At 41.9% G+C, this 18,718-nt stretch overlaps 1 protein-coding gene across 1 annotated transcript in view; it reads right to left on the bottom strand.

The window, feature by feature from the left end:
* Nucleotides 1-8,775, bottom strand: part of fscn2b (fascin actin-bundling protein 2b, retinal) — a 32,613-nt gene extending 23,838 nt beyond the window's left edge. The window contains exon 1 of the mRNA XM_028819937.2: nucleotides 7,054-8,775. Within this exon, the coding sequence (XP_028675770.1) occupies nucleotides 7,054-7,876 (823 nt within the window). The 5' untranslated portion in view covers nucleotides 7,877-8,775. The remainder of the gene's footprint in view (nucleotides 1-7,053) is intronic.
* Between the last annotated feature and the right edge of the window lie 9,943 nt (nucleotides 8,776-18,718).

Genomic DNA, 18,718 nt, shown 5'->3' with positions numbered 1-18,718 from the left:
GCTGGGATTGCCTCCAGCAGACCCCCATGACCCTGTGTTCGGATTCAGCGGGTTGGAAAATGGATGGATGGATATAAATATATTTATATATAATATAGATAGATATAGTTGTGTATTGGGGTTCTACACTATGATGTAATATAACGAGAAAGTAAGCTTTGGATATTTTTTTGGGCTGTGTGGCCAGTTCTGTGTCAAGTGCAGAACTTACAGTTGGGAAAGGCGCTATATAAATAAAATGTATTATTATTTTATGTAACCATTCACTTAATTTACTTACTATTACTTACTGTTTCCCTGTCCTAACCATTATGATCTGGATTATTGATTATCTTCAGATCGAAAGCTCACATTATGGAAGACATCAGATGGGACTATATTGTGATGTGTTTTTAGTGTTGTTGGATTGGCGTGTGTGGATTGTTGCTCCAAGATGTAGGGAACCTTTCCACAGATTCTTTCTTCACCTGGTACCATATTAGTGAGACAGAAGGTAATGTCAATAGTAGGTGTTGTCCAGTTTGCCTTAAGGATGTCTCTGAAATGCATCCTTGGTTCTTCTGTGCTGCATGCATTTTAAATGCCCTTGGGAAAGAATTGTTTCTACACTCCGAATCTGCTGCTTCAGTGTGGGAAGTTATGAAATAAAATTCAAATCAATGTCTGCTTTTAGGAATATTTCAGCACTTTTTTTGGCTGCTAGACGTCAAGGTCTACCTAGGCCATTTTTATTTTTTATTTTTATGAAGTATGAGATGAAACAGACAGTTGGCCCTGGTTTAATCACTTACTCAAGAAGCACTGGGGTATACAAGTACCTAACTGTTCAGACACTGGTTCTCTCGCGTTTGTACTATTGTACTTCTCTCCTGGTGGTGCTTCCTTGAACTGCTTCTCCAGAATGCAGCTGCTCGACTGGTGTTCTCTGTGCCTTGTCTCACTTCTACTACTCCTCTGCTTTGGTCTCTTTACCGATGTCCTGTTGCTGCAAGGATCCACTTCAAAACTACGGTGTTGACTTATGGTTCAGCTCCACAGTATCTCCAGTCTTTGGTCTCTCCATATGTCCCTTCAAGAAGTCTCTCTGCCTGTCTGCTGACAGGTTCCTCTTATTGACTGAAGTGCCAAGACTGGATGATGCCTCTTCAATTCTTGCTCCAAAGCTGTGCCGTGAGTGAGTTCCATTTGGCTATTCGAACTGCACCCAATTACCTCCTATTTAGACGCCTTTTGAAACGCAGCTTTTAATTAAATATGTTGGAAAAGCGTTGTGACTCAACTACAGGATGGCTGCTGTTGCACTGACAAAGAGTTTAGGATACTGAGGGCGGTTTTAGCCTAGTTGCAGTTATCATTATATAGTAGTAGTACAAATCCAAATTTGTTTGGGTTTTTATCTCGTGCTGTGTTGCTTTTGATGCTTGCACCTTCTAATTGTTCATGTATTATAACTTGCTTTGTAAGTCACCTTGGTTAAAGACAAATAAATGCATAAACAACAGTCGTGAGCTGGAGATGAGCAGTCTGCATGCTTTTATGAACTCTTAGCTTTACGGGAGGAATTGTTTAACTGGTAAGAAGCACTGAATGTAAGTTGAGAACTAGAGCTGCCAAAAAGGAAATGCAAGGAGCAGCCTACAATGCAGAAATCTGCTAGCGTCAGTACTTGAAATTGCTAGTCTTGTTCTTTTTTCAGGTTTTGTCATCCTAGAATGCTAGCCACAGAAAAAAGATGTGGCATGAAGCGGTATAGAAAAAGACGCAGCCATCATCTGGGATTCCATGACTTGTGATAGGCATAACAGGCATGAGGCAAAGCTGCATCCTCAAACAAGTAGGTGTGGACAGATAGATAGGAAAGGCACTATATAATAGACTGATATGAAAGGCGCTATATACATGTAAGAATTTCACTGTACTCTGCACATGTGACAGTAATGCCCCTATGAACTCTATAAACCTTTATGATAGGTCGATAGTCAGACAGGTTCTTCAGAGCACAACTAAAACAGAGGGGGCTTTGAGGGTACAACGTCAGAGCGGACAGCAGATGGCAGGTTTCTCGAAACGTTTCCTAGTATGCACAGCACAGAATAGTGGCTTGGAAAGGCTGGAGCCTTGAGGCGCATATCATAGTCAGTGTAATGGATTCCCAACATCCACAGGCTGCCATAGTCTTCTTTGATGGTGTTAATCAACCATTTGTGGTTAAAACTGAAAAAAGCAGGGGGGGATACTGTCTGTTTTAGCTAAACTAAGGAGAAATTGGTGGAACTTTCCCAGAACACACTTCACTGGGACCATGATGGCAGTTTGTTGATGGACCTCAAATAGTTCACCAGTGTGCTCGAACCCCCAGCTCTATATAAACTGAGAAAACATGAGGGTAGATGAAATATTCTCTGTCAAAGTCCTGCCTAAAGTCTGAGGATCAACACCAGCAGGTAGGGGGAGGGTGGTCCGAAACTCCAGCAAGATGGTGGGGGGGCTGGATTAGTCTCAGTGCTGTCAAGAGGAGACACTCATCAGCCCACTTAGCCGGCCCTCCGCTAAGGTGCATACATGGCAACAACAAGAATGCTGACAACAGTTTGGAGAATGCTGCTGAATCACGCAAAAGAAAAGAAGCAAGGTGGGAGTTAACTATCTTAAGATGGAGGACAGAAATTAACAACAGGCTGAACTAATTGAGAATGGTGTGTGCATAGACAAACACTCAGGAGACTTCCCCATGACAGAAATTCCAGGTGTAACCAAAACCTTCCACCCTACCTGCTTTTTTCATTTTCACCACAGTTGATACTCTCCTAGAATAGCCCTCAAAAAGCTGCCAGCACACAGCCAGCGGAGTACTGAAGGACAAATCACGTCTGCTGATCGCGCTTCCCCAACAAGAAACTCCAGCGTTGCCAATGCCAGACCATAGGTATTCATTGTTCAACATCACAAACTGTTCTCTATAGTGCTTTGGGCTAGTATTTAGTACAAAAGGCACTATATCAGAAAAAAATGGATAGATTGTTTACAGTTATAATAATAATAATTCATTACATTTATATAGCGCTTTTCTCAGTACTCAAAGCGCTATCCACACAGGGAGGAACCGGGAAGCGAACCCACAATCTTCCACAGTCTTATAGTTTATAGTTATAAATAGATTATATCTGAAATATATATATCATATATTATAGTTATAATAGTTTATAGACAGAAGAGCAGCTTCAGTGACAGACTGCTGTCACTGTCCTGCTCCACTGACAGACTGAGGAGATCGTTTCTCCCCCAAACTATGCGACTCTTCAATTCCACCCGGGGGGGGGTAAACGTTAACATTATATAAAGTTATTGTCTGTTTTTACCTGAATTACTATCAATCTTTAATTTAATATTGTTTTTTGTATCAGTAAGGTGCTGCTGGAGTATGTGAATTTCCCCTTGGGAATAATAAAGTATCTATCTAGTGTAAGGAACTTTGCGATATGGCTAAGTTTAAAAGCTTGTGAATATTCCAATGACCAAACACCATCTAATGGAGTTTGATCGCAGGCCAGAAGTGTGGCACAGGTGTCGGCTCTGTCGCCTCACAACATTTTAGGCCAGTTTAGAACATAAGAACTCAGAACGTTCAGTCAATCAAGTTCATTCAGGGGTGTCAAACTCCGGGCCTGGAGGGCCGGAGTGGCTGCAGGTTTTCATTCTAACCCTTTTCCTAATCAGTGACCAGTTTTCACTGCTGATTAACTCATTTGCCCTTTGTTTTAATAGCCCTGTTTTTAAGGATTCAGTGCTCTGACTTGATTCCTTTATTTATTAAATGACAGACAAACAGAAATGAGATGTGAAACGAGCCAACAGATGACCAGCTAAATTGGGTCTTCAAACTCCAACCAATTTCACTCCAACCAGTTTCTTAATGAGAAGCTGATTCTTGCTGTTAATTAAACTTGTTGTTTAATTCCATGGCTTGTTGCTGCTCTCATTCTGCCATAGCAGACATTTCCAAAATTGTTGATTTTCTGTTTTTTCTAAGAACACAGTCAAAATGTTTTGGTGATCTGAGACATCAGTCTTACTGAGACCTTCACCTTTCTTAATTTTGAGATATTGTGGATAGCTGGTCGTGTGGGCAGCTCGTTTTGTGTCTCATTATTGTTTTGCTGCTAATTAAGGAAAAAGAAACAAGAAAGGGGCTGAGTCAAGTTAATTAAAATTAAAGCAAAAGAAGTTAATTAGCAGCAAAAAAATGGTCGCTAATGAAGAAGATGGTTGGAATGAAAACCTGCAGCCACTGCGGCCCTCCAGGACCGGAGTTCGACACCTGTGGTTAGCTAATAGCTCAGCTAAATAAAAGTGAATTTAATTAAGTTACTATTATTTGTGATTGAGTTTTACAGGTTTCCCCAGTAAACGTGTTGCATATTGACCAACATGCAAAGAAAGAATTTCACTGTAGTCTGTCGATGTAAGAACGAAGAGCGCTATTAATCAATAAAGCGGCTTCATTCCATAATCTAAACACAATCTACTCGGTGGATCATTAAGGGATGATTTTGTGTGTGTGTTTGTGCCAAGACGGACGGTCTACGGTTGTTTCCGCTGTTGCTGGGATGTTTTTCCCCCATGACTGTACTGGTGAAAGTGGGCCATAAACTAACTGCATGATCTTTTGCTGTATAAAATTCCTTAAGATAGTGTGTGACAGAGTAACAGTTTAATATAGTGCTTTAAGATGGAAACTCTGATGGGAAAAATGGAAAGGACATGGGAATCTTTACCAAATGAAGCCGTTCCTGACATTTGATTTTAGAAAGACAGCCTATCCAAACAGACAGAAAGCTCATTGTTGGAGGCAGGGCTGTGGAGTCATAGAGTCGGAGATAATTTTGGGTACCTGGGGTCGGAGTTGGCAAAAATGTACCAACTCCGACTCCTAAAATTTAAATTGTAATGAAAAAAAACAGAGCAAGTTTAAATTTCCCATTTCACAAACAATAGTCTTAATTAAGTACTTCTCTGATGTATGAATAAAGCCCAGTGCATAGTTGTGTTACTACTAGTGTGAAGAGTAACCGGACATTCACATATTGTAATCTGGATTATGGTACATTACAAAAAGTGATTTCATTTTATTTCAGATATAATGTGTTTAACAAGTTCATTTGAGTGTAAACAAGTGTAATGATGGAGGTGGAGGTGTGTGCTGTGGCCTGATGAGTGTTCAGGGGTTCTCGTCTTTTGTTTAAACTGGCCAATACAGTAGAGAGTCGGCTTCCTAGCCAGTAGTTCTGTGGATAAATGACATGTATGTTGTCTTCCTTCAGTCAACATGGAATATACATTAGCATATTAAATACAGAGGAGTCGGAGTCAGAAGTACTGGAAACTAAGGAGTTGGAGTCAAAATTGAAGGATTTATCTACCGACTCCACAGCCCTGGTTAGAAGCTACACTAGACTATTGCAAAAAAGATAGCGACATGTAAACATTACAGTATGTGTGATGAGAATGAAATAAATACAAATCGTCCAAGCCAACACTGTACACAGGTACCTTTAGTCACCACCCTATAAGAAAAACATACATACAGAGCCTTTGAAGCCACTTCTACATTCAACTGGTGGGGCTGTCCTCCATCATACGAGGGACGTTCAAAAAGTTTCCGCACTTTTTTTTTTAATAACTTTTTATTAAGAATTTCAAAAACAAATGACATCACTTTTCTACAAAGTCACCTTCGTTTGCGATGCAATTTTTCCAGTCACATGACACGCTCAGACACGACCAATGACTACTCCTCCCACCTTCACCGTTTCCAACGAAAATGTAAAGGTGTGGAAACTTTTTGAACGTCCCTTATGTAATTTGTAACAGACTCGTCAGCACTCTGCCTCGATTATGACAGGCAGACACCCTGCATTCTGTAGGCATTCTGATTGGCGTAAACCACCCTGCCATACAGTACAGGGTGCAGTAGATAAATCTGACCACCGAGGGACACGTAACCTTTCTATGCATTAAGGATAAGGCTAAAACCTTGACTGACAGGAAACTCGTCCAACCAAAATGTAACCAGGAATAAAAATCCGTATGCTACACCCCTCTCCATATAATCCACTTAATGTGGCGCAACAGGATGCGTCCAACTTGAACATTCACTGAGCACTGGTTTAATTCAATCACTGCTCAGTGGCTTAGGGGCTCAGGTGTGGGACATCAGGTCACAAGTTCATAGCCAGTCACTTAGTGTATGACACAGACAAGCACCCTCAGACTTGTTACTGTTCATAGGCAGTGCTTCCGGCTGGTGTAAGGCACTGTAAAACGTGAGCACCAACAGTACGGCTAGTGATATTACCTCACAGACCCCGCATATCCTGGGTTTGAATCTCGCCCCTGGATGTTGTCTGTGTGAATTTTGCACATTATATACAGTATATTCCTGCCTCCCCAAAATACTCAAATTTTGCACTGACCTCCTTAAGGACATGTTAAATTAGCTAGTGCTCTCAGCTCGGCACTGTGTAAGGTCGAGTGCGTATGAGAGTGGATTCTGCCATGGCCTGACGCCGAGTGCTGCCAGGACAGACCCGCGACCTAAGATTGAATTAAGCAGATCTGAAAACTGTTCTGTTATGCTGGGCAATGCACAAATATTTGGGGTCTGCTGGGGGTTGGAATTATTTACTCCCTGCAGAGCCTCATTATCTGGATAGTGAGCTTGTGCAGTTCTCCACAGCATGACTGTCATATATCAGATATGTTGATTTGTGTTTTCTGTTAACTAAAATGAAGCAATGAGGCGATACATTCTTGCTCATCAGGGTGCCAGAGGGAGGTTGAAAGTGCAAGTTCAGAATTTCCCTGTACTCTGTACACATGACCATACTACTACCGCTACTATAACTGACTTGCACCCTCAAACGACAAAGGGTGGAGACTTCAGACTGTCAGAAATATAGGTCAGGACACTACTTCAGGTATTATTGATCTTATTTCATGTCGCCCACCCACAGCACAGTTTTGGCACTGCTGCCCTACACAGGTTCTACCTACCTTGCCTGATGGACACAAATCTACCATTGGAAGCCTGGAAGACAACCTGTGGGTGGCTCTCTTCCAAGTCAAAGAGCTCTTCTTTTCCTGGCTTGGAGCTGCGTCCAGAGCGCAAGGTGCCCGTTGGGCCCATGGGGGTCAAATACTTGCCCTCGCAATCCTTGAAGGCCAGTTTGCCAGACCTGAACTCCAAAGTGTAGCTAGTGTTGCGCTCGGGTTCTCGGACAAGCTTTCCGTCATTTCGAAGGAATCGGCTGTCGCAGGTTTTGAGGCAGTACTTGCCCTCCAGGTAGATCAAAGTGAGGAGGGAGTCCACACCCCAGGGAATGTTGCTGTCTGCCGAAATTTCATCCTCCTGGGCAGACAGGTGAGCATAGCGCTTACGACTGACACTCAGCAAGTTGGCCTGAGGGTGGAGGGCCAGGTGTACGGCCCAGAGCTCAGGCTCTCCAATAGACTGGGCGAAGCATGAAAGACGATCCTCGGAGCCACCAAAGTAGCGGCTGTGAGGCGCAGACTGGAGAGCCCAGCGGCCGTCGGACTGGGCAGCAATCTGGAATCGACTGTCCTCATTGGCCTGCTCTGCCTCACAGCTGACCTTGCCGTCCTTGTCTGCCGCCAGATAGCGTCCCAGGTGGCTGCGTAGATAGACTACAGAGCTGTCCTTCTCGTCCTGCTCTAAAGTCCATATCTGCTTCCTCTTCAGGCTTGGCGCCGAAGCATTAACCTTGAAACCAAATGCCTCAGCTGTCAGGTAACGGTTCTCATGGTTGATCAACCCAAACTGGATTTTCAAAGATCGATGAATTCCGTTGGTTGGCATTGTTGGCCAGTCTTTGTAGATTCCAGTCAAGAGAAAAGGGAGGGAGACGGCAGATATTTCAAATCAGTCACCTTTGTGTCTCAGTCCTCTTCCCTGTTGCCTTTGCTTTCCGTCTGTTCTTCTCGAGTCGTTCCTCAATATATTCACACTTTTCTTTCCTCCTTTTTAAAAATCTTTTGAAATAAAATAGGTAGGATTCAACAGCTCACTCCGGCACCACAGATGTTACATTGATCTATAGAGATTCCTCTTGCACACTTTTACTCCACATCAGAATTGTCAGAAGAGGTGTGGCTGGTAGGTTTGCCCCCCAGAATTTGCCTCTCTGCCGTAATGTCGGGCTTTACCTTGGCATACTGTTAATTTCCTGGAGCCTGCCAGCTGCACTCAGGTCCTTGCAGCTCTTCTACTGGGTACATCTTGGATTACGCAGCTTCACCCAGATTTCAATAAGCCGACTCAAGTCCCCCGGAACGAGCAGCATCAGCAGGCTGAAGCCTTTTCTCTTTATCTTGAGCACAATGGCCGCTTTGACTAAGGTAATTTCTCCCTTCTTTGCAGACTGTGATACCGGGTGGTGGGCTGGAGTGACTATTTTTCACCTTGTGCCCCTACGAGAGTTCCTCCAAAATTGACCCTACCCGCATTCTCAATTGTCAGCTCCCTGCAGTGCTGACTAGGACCCACCTGTGCAGCCGCAGGTGAGTTACAAAGCTCTGCAACCTGATCTCTCCCCAGCGGCTGCTGCACTCCTCTCAGGGTGTTTGCTTTCCACCTTGCGTCAGTATAAAGTTACTTCAGGTCTCTGATTCCAGCCTCTCTGGGTCAGCGGCGCTGGTGAACCCACATACTAGGAGAAAGAGCCCTCTCTGATTCCACAGGCTTCTAATCTGCTTTACAATTATCCTGCCTATTTATTAGCTGCCTTTAATCCTCTTAAAGCCTCTTTAAGGTCTCTAACAAACTTCCTTCCATCTGTCTGCACCGAGGCCCATGAGCCCATTAAAGCTCAGACCTCAACACGTATGTACATTTAGATGAAAGATGGCTAAGATAAAGTTGCAGAAGTTGGGAACACCATGTATATCTTTCATATACCCTTTATGCTGAACAAATCACTCACCATTGGCTGCCAGATAATAGCAAATCTATGAGGGTGAAGAGTTAAGACCCCGATGTCTTACTGAATTCAGCTGCAAGAGTCGGGGTCTGAATAGACTCTGACTCAGTGAAGTGTTGTGGTTGATGGGTCATGCTGTAGAAGTCTCATACTACAACAAATTAAGCTCTGTTGTTGGCTGGTCTATGTTGGATAGCAAATCTTTAAGGGGTCAAGAGTTTGGACCCCCAAGTATTTCATTGATGTGCGTCAAGACTGGATTAGGTTATATGAACCTCAGGTGGGACTGAATTAGGCTGAGCCGGGGTTAAGCTGCAGGTGTGGCAGGTCACTGAATTGGTCATTGTGGAAGGAGATGTTCATGTAACAGAATGAGTAAGGATCTGCTGGGGTCACACTTCATGACCCTGTGGTTCGACTGGTTACAATTTCTCTTTGACTGGACCAGGCTCTTGTCTGAATGGATGCCATATCAAGAATTTGAGGTTGTCAGCTCATCATGGACTGCGCGCTGTTGTCCTGATGGATTCTAACCATTTGGGCATTGAGTTCTAACTGAACCAGGCTCGGCTGGGCTCAAACTGTTGGATTCTGATCTGACTGAAAACTTTTATCTTCTTGGAGTCGGGCATTCTGTCACTGACATCTCAATGGATCATGTAATGTAGGGGTGAAGTTGTGACATTTAGGCTTCAGGAGTCTCTCACAGCGAAGGTTCAGGCTCTGCAGGGATTTCAACTTGAGCTGAAAAATTCGATAAACTGGGATCAAGCAAATGGACTCAGGTCTGGCTGGATACTAGAGCTTGGGACGTGACCTGAGTGGATTACAGGCTGTTCTGAGGTCAAGCAGTAAGGACCTCAAATCTGAGTAAATTACGGGCTGCTGTGGTCTGACTGCTATCAAATGTGCTAACATTCAAAAATTTGGTCTCTGTGTTACGATGAATCAGGCACTGCTCGGGTCCAGCAAAAATAAATAAATACACCTTTTAAACTAAGAGGCTCGGCCCAGCATGCACTTATGTTTTGTGGCCTCCTGAAATGTAACAGCGTCTGCAGGTGTGGAGTTAAAGTTAAGAGGTCCCAGATGAATGTACAAGGGATTGTGATGCCTCAGTGCGCTTTACAGCATGATGCCCAAGTGCTGCTCCAGCTATTATTAGAAATGCTAAATTATTACTTCATCAAGTCTCAGCCCTGAGTGCTCCACAAATGCGATGATTGCAAGAAAACTGCTCCACAGAAAAGTCTCCACTGTCCTCTCCTGGCACATCAAATAGGGTCATGGCCATGTGGATTGCCTTGAGAGGTCTGTCCTCCTCCTGTTCTTGAAGGGTTAGGGCGAGCATTCAGTATTGAAGAAATGGGGCGTCAAAGCTGACCCCTAACACCATATTGCCAGTATTCTTTGCCATATCTCCCTCTTCTCTCACCACTTTACAAATGCTTGTCAATCAGGTCCTTCTATTTGCAGCTCTGCAGCTTGCGCATTGGCCTTTGTTTATTGCACACAGTGGCCACTGGAGCTAATCCCGGTAAGCCAAGGGCATTGTAGGGAGGCAGGTGACCCTTTTGTTCGAGAGGGACTGTAAAATACCCACAGCCTGTCTGGTGTTGAGTCGTAAGAGCACAGACGCAGCATTTAACTGTTTATTTTTTAGGTTCACCTATCCCAGAATGCTGCTGTTTTCCCCAAACACAGGCACTGTACTCCCTTATCTCGGTTTTAGGCATCCTTTTACTTGCTTCCACTTGTTGAAGAAGGCAGAAGGCAACAACATACTTTAACCTCACTTGTAGACTTAAAAATAAATAAGCAAAGGTGGATGATGTTAGAATGAGAATTGGGCTTGTCATCTGTTCTGGCCTTTGGCCATCATTTGAAACAAGTATTATATGCCCTGCACTATAAACAGAGAAGCTCTGAGAGCAATGAATACATAACATAATGTGGAAATATTCAAAAATGGATAATGACATGGGGGGGCTTCTTCAGGGTTTTATAGCTTGGGCATATGAAAACAGTGGGACATCTCCTGTTGAAGGACTTGTCACTATCAACCTTCGGGCAGTGTTCAGAAGCCGATAGATAGATAGATGGACGGACAGACAGATAGATAGAGGGTGGTCCAGATCTAATTATGCAATTATTGCATTGCATTAAAAGTTGCATAGTTCGATCTGGACCACCCTATAGATAGATAGATAGATAAGATACTTTATTAATCCCAAGGGGAAATTCACAATTTATTAATCACAGTTAAGAAGGCTAACAGAATGTTGCGTTATATAGCGCCCTGATGTTTAGAGTACGAGTCTACACAGGTTATGCTAAAGTCTTATAACGCACTGGTGAGGCCTCATCTGGAGTACTGTGTGCAGTTTTGGTCTCCAGACTTCCAGAAAAGAGTAATAGCAGTGCTAGAAAAAGTCCAGAGAAGATCAGCTAGGCTGAGTTAGGAGGAAAGATTTAAGCAGTTAAAGAAAACCGAGATTAAGAGGAGACGGGAACAAAATGTTTAAAATTATGAAGAGAATCAGGCCAGTGGATCAAGATTGTGAATTTCAAATGAGTTCATCAAGGACACAGTTCGACACTCGTCAAAGGTATATTTTACACAAACATTGGGAAGTTTTGCTTCATATTGAGAACCAGAGACACATGGAATAAGTTACCAAGTCGCGTTGTGGACAGTAGGACATCAGCAACCTTCAAAACTCGACTTGATGTTATTTTGGTGGAATGAGGTGGATTGGACTGGCGAGCTCTGTTGGGCTGAAAGGCCTGCTACCGTCGAGTGTTCTAATGTTCTCACCATAGTTAAACAGTTGATATCTGCTCTAATTCATTGTAAAAAAATGCCCCGTTTGTACTACCTAGTAAGAAATCAATCTGACAAAATAATTACATAAAATATTTGGGAAAATAAAATGAGACGTTCTTTCTCAGGAAGAAGCAAGAAAACTCAAATATAGGTTCCATCAATATAAAATATTAAGCTGGAGTTTGAATTGTGCACCTCCTTGGTTCAGTCTCCACAGAGGTGGGCAACACAGCTGTCTATGAATGTATGTAGCAAAATAGTGGATCTGATGGAGGAGTTGACTTAGCAGAGTGAAACACTGGAGTCAGGATGTGAGACTGGAATCTGAATGACTGTAGATGTCAGTCTAACATGGGTGCAGATTTCACTTATAGACAGACTAGTGAACCCGCGTGCTGAAATATGCATCGCTGTAGTACAAAGAATCCATTGTAAACTGGCAGGAGCTGGCTGGTGCTCTGTGTCTTGCCACCCCTCTGTGCTACAAATTGCCTATGCCCCCCCCCCCCCCTCCACATTTGTGTCTGTTATTGTGTGACATTAATCAGACTAGATAGGATTAACAAGAGATGATAATCCATGAAGTAGAAACCAAACCCACAGAAACTTTTACACAAGGTGGTGGAACGCTAAGGTCATTTTCTGCACACCTGAAGACCACCCTTCCCTACCAACAGATTTTCAAAAAAGCAATTCAGTAAAGGCCAAGATGTTTAGTTTAGTTGCCTATCAAGTTTGAGTCCATTCACCAGTGATTTGTAAGACACTTTAAATACGGTCCATCAATCAATTCTCAAACCAGCTTTGATCATTTGATGGTTGAGGTGGGTCACAGATGACCTCAGCTCTACCGAGAACAAGGCAGGAGCTCACACTGGATGGAGTGCCAGTCCACTGTAAAGCACAGTCACTTCCTCAAGGCCAATTTGGTGTCGCCAAATAACTTCCCATGTATGTCTCTGGGATGTGGGGGGCACTATGGGCGCATATCAGCTTCAGAAGGTCTGAGCATGGAGAATGTTCTGGAGCTGTGAGGTAAATGTGCTAATGAAAGTGCAAATGCATCCCTCTGATCTGGACAAAAGCTTCAACTAAATAAACATGTAAATAAACAAAGACTGCATTAATAGGGAAGAGTTTTATAGCTTACTGTAAAAATGTGCACTTTTGCAAATGATAGATTTCTTTTAATGCTTTATTACCATATGGCAGGCTTCCTGTCATTTGTATCTTTGATTTAGGCCAGGGTCTCAAATATGGCTGGCAGCAGATGCTTCAGTAGCTACTGGTGTTTTGTAATTTATAGATTTCTTCTACTTTCATATTGAATGCTTTCTTTATTTAGTTTATCTTGTTTCTGAATTGATTTTAATTATTTTAAAACCAAGGTTGAGGGCTGCATTATCAGACCAGCCATGTTTTTTTATTTAAACACTTTCACTCATTTACTTGTTTGCTTAATTAGACCTTTCATTTTTCTTTTTTGGGGCTGCAGCAGTTAGTATGACTGCCCCACAGCTACCAGCTACAGCAGAAGGGGGATGGATCCTACGCCAGTCATGTCTGTGTTTAGTTTGCACATTCTCCTCGTGTCAGGAGTGTTTTTTGTTGTGGGATTCCAATTTTCCTTCAACATCCTAAAGATGCACCTGTTTATTTAACATGGCCTAGACCAGGGGATGCCAACTCCGATCCTGGAGGACCACCACGGCTGCAGGTTTTCATTCTAACCAGTTTCTTAATGAGTGACCTGTTTCTGCTGCTAATTAACTTCTTTTGAACTAATTTTAATTGACTTGTTCTTGAAGACTCAGACCCCTTAATTGTTTCTGTTTCCTTAATTAGCTGCCAAACAATAATGAGAATACAAAACGAGTCAAACAACTGGTGTCCATCATACAATATCTGTAAATAAAGAAAGATGAAGGAATGCTGATCTGCTCAGGTCTCCAAATCATTTGACCAGAGCTCATAGAAAAGAGAAATTCAACAATTTCAGAAATGTCTCCTAATGCACCACGAGAGCAGCAACAAGCCCTGCAATTAAAGATCTGGTTTAATTAATGACAAGAATCGACACCTAATTAAGCAACTGCTTGGAGTGAAATTGTCTGGAGTTTAAGGCCCTAACTTAGTTGGTCTTTTGTTGGCTCCCTCACTTCACATTTCATTTCTGTTTGGGTGCCATTTAAGGAAAGAAATGAAGAAATTCAGGGGAACAGATCTTAAAAAAGCAATTCAATTAAAATTAATTCACAAGAAGTAAATTAGCAGCACAAACAGGGCACTCATTTTAAAAAAGGGTTAGAATGATAACCTGCAGCCACGGTGGTCCTCCAGGACCGGACTTGGCGACCCCTAGACTAAATGCCTGTGCGTGCTCTGAGGTGGACTGGTGCTACATTCATGGCTGTTCCTGCCTCACAGTGAAAAGATCACTAGGGATTAATGGATTGTTCTACTTGAACTTGTCAGTGTAAACAGAAACACTACACAGTGTTACAGCTTGTCTATTAATTTTCTGAATCTGCTTTTTCATTAAAGGGTTGCAGGGAGTCCAAGATCATCTGCGTAACAAAAAGCAGGGGGCCCAGGAGCCTGCTTGGCTGTAGAGCGCACTCGAGCAAGCATACAGTCTCTCATACTTTGTCTGTTTTTCTCAAGTTTACACTTCCTTAAAGATGTGTATTGAAGTGAATGTCCTGGCCCAGGGCCCTACAGTATAGTCATTGCACTTTGACTGCAGTTTGAGAGATGGCTTTATTAATTTTGCTGAAATTGTCCAAGAAAGCCAGCAAATTCTTAAAGAGCAGAGGGAGGTGCGCATGGTTCCATGTTATCTGTAGAGAAACAGGATCATGGGCACCAGCGTCTGGATATCAGAAATTGGCTGCGTTGTATGGATCAGCTGCGTTTAAGCAGAAGTAACCCAACGGACGTCTTAACAAAAAAAAAATCACCGAATAATTTTGTGTGTTAAAACAAAATGTTTAGGCCATGAGGTGCAGCAGTTTTTTTAAAATCTGATGCTAAGTTTAGAAGCAGAGAACTGAGAAGCTGAATGAAGACAGGATTTTGATGAGAGGGCATAATCAGGCTCAGATGATTAAAAACCTCGGCCTGATCAAAAACTAGCATTAAAAGTGACCTTCCAGGAGAGGAGTTTGACATCCCTTCCTGAAATGGCCACCAGCCTAGAACCTGTTATTAATGTACAGGACTGGGTTGGAAGGTTTGGATATATTAGTAGCGCAAAGGGACAGAGCAGGGGAGTGCCTTTGGGCTCGTTAGTAATATGAAGAGGAGCCCTGAATAAATTTGTCATCCTGATTCAGTTGCTGTGGCAGAATATGACAAAAGACTCAAAGCTGAGGTGCCATTTAATAAAACCGAGGAGGCGATTTCTAAACACAATTTTTAGTCTTCTGGCTCCACACCTCATAACACACAAGCTGTTGTTGTTTTCTTCTTGCAACATATCCCTAATTATTACTGTTATCACTATGCATCACATTGGCTTTTCGGAAGATTTCTTTCCATTCATAGCTGCTTAGGATTTTGTGTGATGCCCACTGCACAGGATGATGGGGGAGGGGGTGATTTGCAGAGGAGGTTCTGATTGCCCACTCACATCCTCTATCTCAGTGATGGCTGGGATCGAGTTTCCAATCCCACGACCAGAAGAGACCCTGCCTCTTAAGTCGGATTACATTTCCTATCATTATTTCATGGACAGTTCTCTGTTTCCCTTTATTTGTGTGTGTGTGTGTGCGTCTCTCCCTCGTCTTTTATATAAACATCCAGGCCACTTTTTTATTTATAGGTTTATATTTAATAAATAACCACATTTTTCACATAAATGAGAATCATACTTAAAAAATTGTATACATTTTAAATGATTCTCAGTGTGCAAGTATGATTGTCGTACGATATATACAGTATATACAAAGCAACGGAAAGGAAAGCGCTCCACAGGGTCATCAGGACAGCGGAGAGAACAAATCTACACCTCCCGATGCCACAGAAAAGCAATAGACATTTCACAGGATTCATCACATCCCGGTCATTGCCTCTTCCAGCTTCTGCCATCGGGCAAGAGATACAGAGCAATAAAAACCAGGGACAAGCCGCCTTAAAAACGGCCTTTATCCAATAATAAAATAATAATAATAATTCATTACATTTATATAGCGCTTTTCTCAGTACTCAAAGCGCTATCCACACAGGGAGGAACCGGGAAGCAAACCCACAATCATCCACAGTCTCCTTACTGCAAAGCAGCAGCACTACCACTGCCACTGTGCCACCTGTCCAAAAATCCAAAAGCAATCGTGGCCTTGAACTCAGAATAAAAATGCCCCATATCATTCTCCCAATGTGCAATATAGACCTTAAGTCAGCCAGTGCAATTTGTACATTTAACCATGGCAATTTGTATATATAACAAGTGCAATTTACATATTTTGTAAAGTAATTGTATTACTATTCAGTTTGTTATCATTTTCTCTCTTCTTGTCTTTTTAACTCTTATGCCTCACATTGAGTCTACTGCACATTCAATTTCGTTGTTCCTTTGTAAAGTGACAAAGATCTATCTATCTATACATACATACATACATACACACATGACTTTATAATAATGCCTCACTGTGACTGCTCTCTTATCATTAGCCAAGTGAAAAGTTTTTCCCCCCCCCATAATTAAAAAAGAAATGTGTGTGTTTAAGGGGGCTGTTGTTTAATTGATCCAAAATTCTCAAGCTTCAGTAAAAGCTACATTTCCCCTTGTGACAAATAAATTTGCATCCATCCATCCAGTCTATATACAACAGATATGCTCATGTATGTTTCTGTCTCGCCTAGTTATTGTCTGTTGATTTTGCATGTTCTTCCCCCTATCAGTTTAGATCTCCCACTGTATAGTCTGCGTTCCTCCCACATCCCTAGAGACGTGCAGGTTAGGCTAATAGTCAATACCAAAATGGCGTGGGTGTGTGCATGAGTGGGCCCTGTAAACAACTGGTGCCCCAGGCAGGTCTGGTACCTGTTTGCACCCAATGCTGATATGCCTCACTGTCACTGTGACAGCCAAGTCAAAAAGTTTTCCTTCTTTTCAATTTTCTTCCTTTTTAGTCATTCTGGGGTGTGTTCAAACCATAGTGTGGGTGTATATACTTATTTATCTATCTATGTATTTATTTATTTAAAAAGCTTCTGTAACAAAAGTCATATTTCCTTACATATTGTCTGGCCTCCTGTGACCCTAATTTGGATTAAGCAAGGTTTGAGAATATGACAGTATATACATGGTGTCCATAAAGTCCGTGTGCAATTTAAAATAGTTACTTTGTAAGTATATGTGATAGAAAGAATTCATAAAAAGGATTAGAAAGCTTGATGTATCTAGTTTTTTTTTTGTCTTTAGAAGTTTTATTTTTGCCGTATTTGGGGAACTGAAAATCCACATGAGTCTGTTGAACATGAAAGAGATTCTCCCAAAGTTAATGTGTGGTGTACTTTGGGAAAGAATCGAGTCATAGGGCCATTCTTTTTTGAAGGGCGTGTTGTTAATGGTGATAGCTATTTAGAAATGCTGCAAAATTACTTTATCCCTCAACTTGAACAATTTGGACTGATATAGAATACAGTGTTTCAACAAGATGGTGCTCCTTGTCACTTTGCTTTGTATGTTAGACAGTTTCTACACAAGAAATTCCCTAATGCAGGGGTGCCCAATGCATCGATCGCGATTGACAGGTAGATCGCGTTGCATTCAAAAAAAATTTTTTTAAACGTTAGTCTATATATCCTCCCTATGGCATTTGCCACTTGATTGACATACAGGGCAGCCAGTCTGAGATCTCTTTTCTTCTAACACACTGGTCATCCCGCACGCACAATCAAACGCGCGAGCTACTGCAAAACTCCGGCTGTGATCTAGTTAGCCTTCCAATTTATATTGACTAAAGAAGGGATTTAAAAAAAAAATTATTTGGGGAGGGTATGGGCTGGATGTGGAATTGGAAGAGGATTTTTTTTCTCACAATGTCACAATCGAAGTGCGTTTGTCTGATCTGTCAATCTATCATTGCTATTCCAAAGAAGGAAAATGTGGAAAGGCACTTTCGAACTGTTCATAAAAACTATGAAACGGACTTCCTTCCGAAAAGCGATCTGAGAAAGAGAATGGAGAGGGAACTAAAATTGCAGTTAAATTCTGAACTGAATTCAAAAACAATTCAGACACACCGAAGCATCATTAAGCATAAGAAGTGTGCCATAAAGGTTATTCAGTTATGCAAGGTATGACAACATATATTTTATGTTTAAAGTATACTCTGTGTTTTATATATATATATATATATATATATATATATATATATATATATATATATGTAGCATTTTTAATGTAGGTAGATCATTTCAATCTGGTCATTTTAAAAGTAGCTCGCAAGCCGAAAAAGTGTGGGCACCCCTGCCCTAACAGATGGATTGGAAGAGGTGGATCATTTTCTTGGCCTCCACATTCACCAGATTTGACTCCATTGGATTTCTTTTTATGGAGACATGTGAAAACTAATGTTTATTCAACCAAACCTCGATCTTTAGAAGACTTGCAAGCTAGGATAACTGATGTGACTGCTGGTATTACTGCAAATCAGTTTGAAAATGAACTACAGAATCGTATTACCCTTTGTCAGTATGCTGCTGCTGGAGTATGTGAATTTCCCCTTGGGATTAATAAAGTATCTGTCTATTTGTATTAGTAATGATGGTGGACATGTTGAAAATTAACAAGAACGATAAAAGATGTGTTTCTTCTTTCTAATCCTTTTTACAGATTCTATCACATATACTTACAAAGTTACAACTATTTTAAATTGCACGCGGACTT

Source organism: Erpetoichthys calabaricus, chromosome 14, assembly GCF_900747795.2.
Source record: "Erpetoichthys calabaricus chromosome 14, fErpCal1.3, whole genome shotgun sequence".
Classification (NCBI taxonomy): Eukaryota; Metazoa; Chordata; class Cladistia; order Polypteriformes; family Polypteridae; genus Erpetoichthys; species Erpetoichthys calabaricus.
Note: the sequence above shows the minus strand (reverse complement) of the source record. Positions and strands in the feature narration are given on the sequence as shown.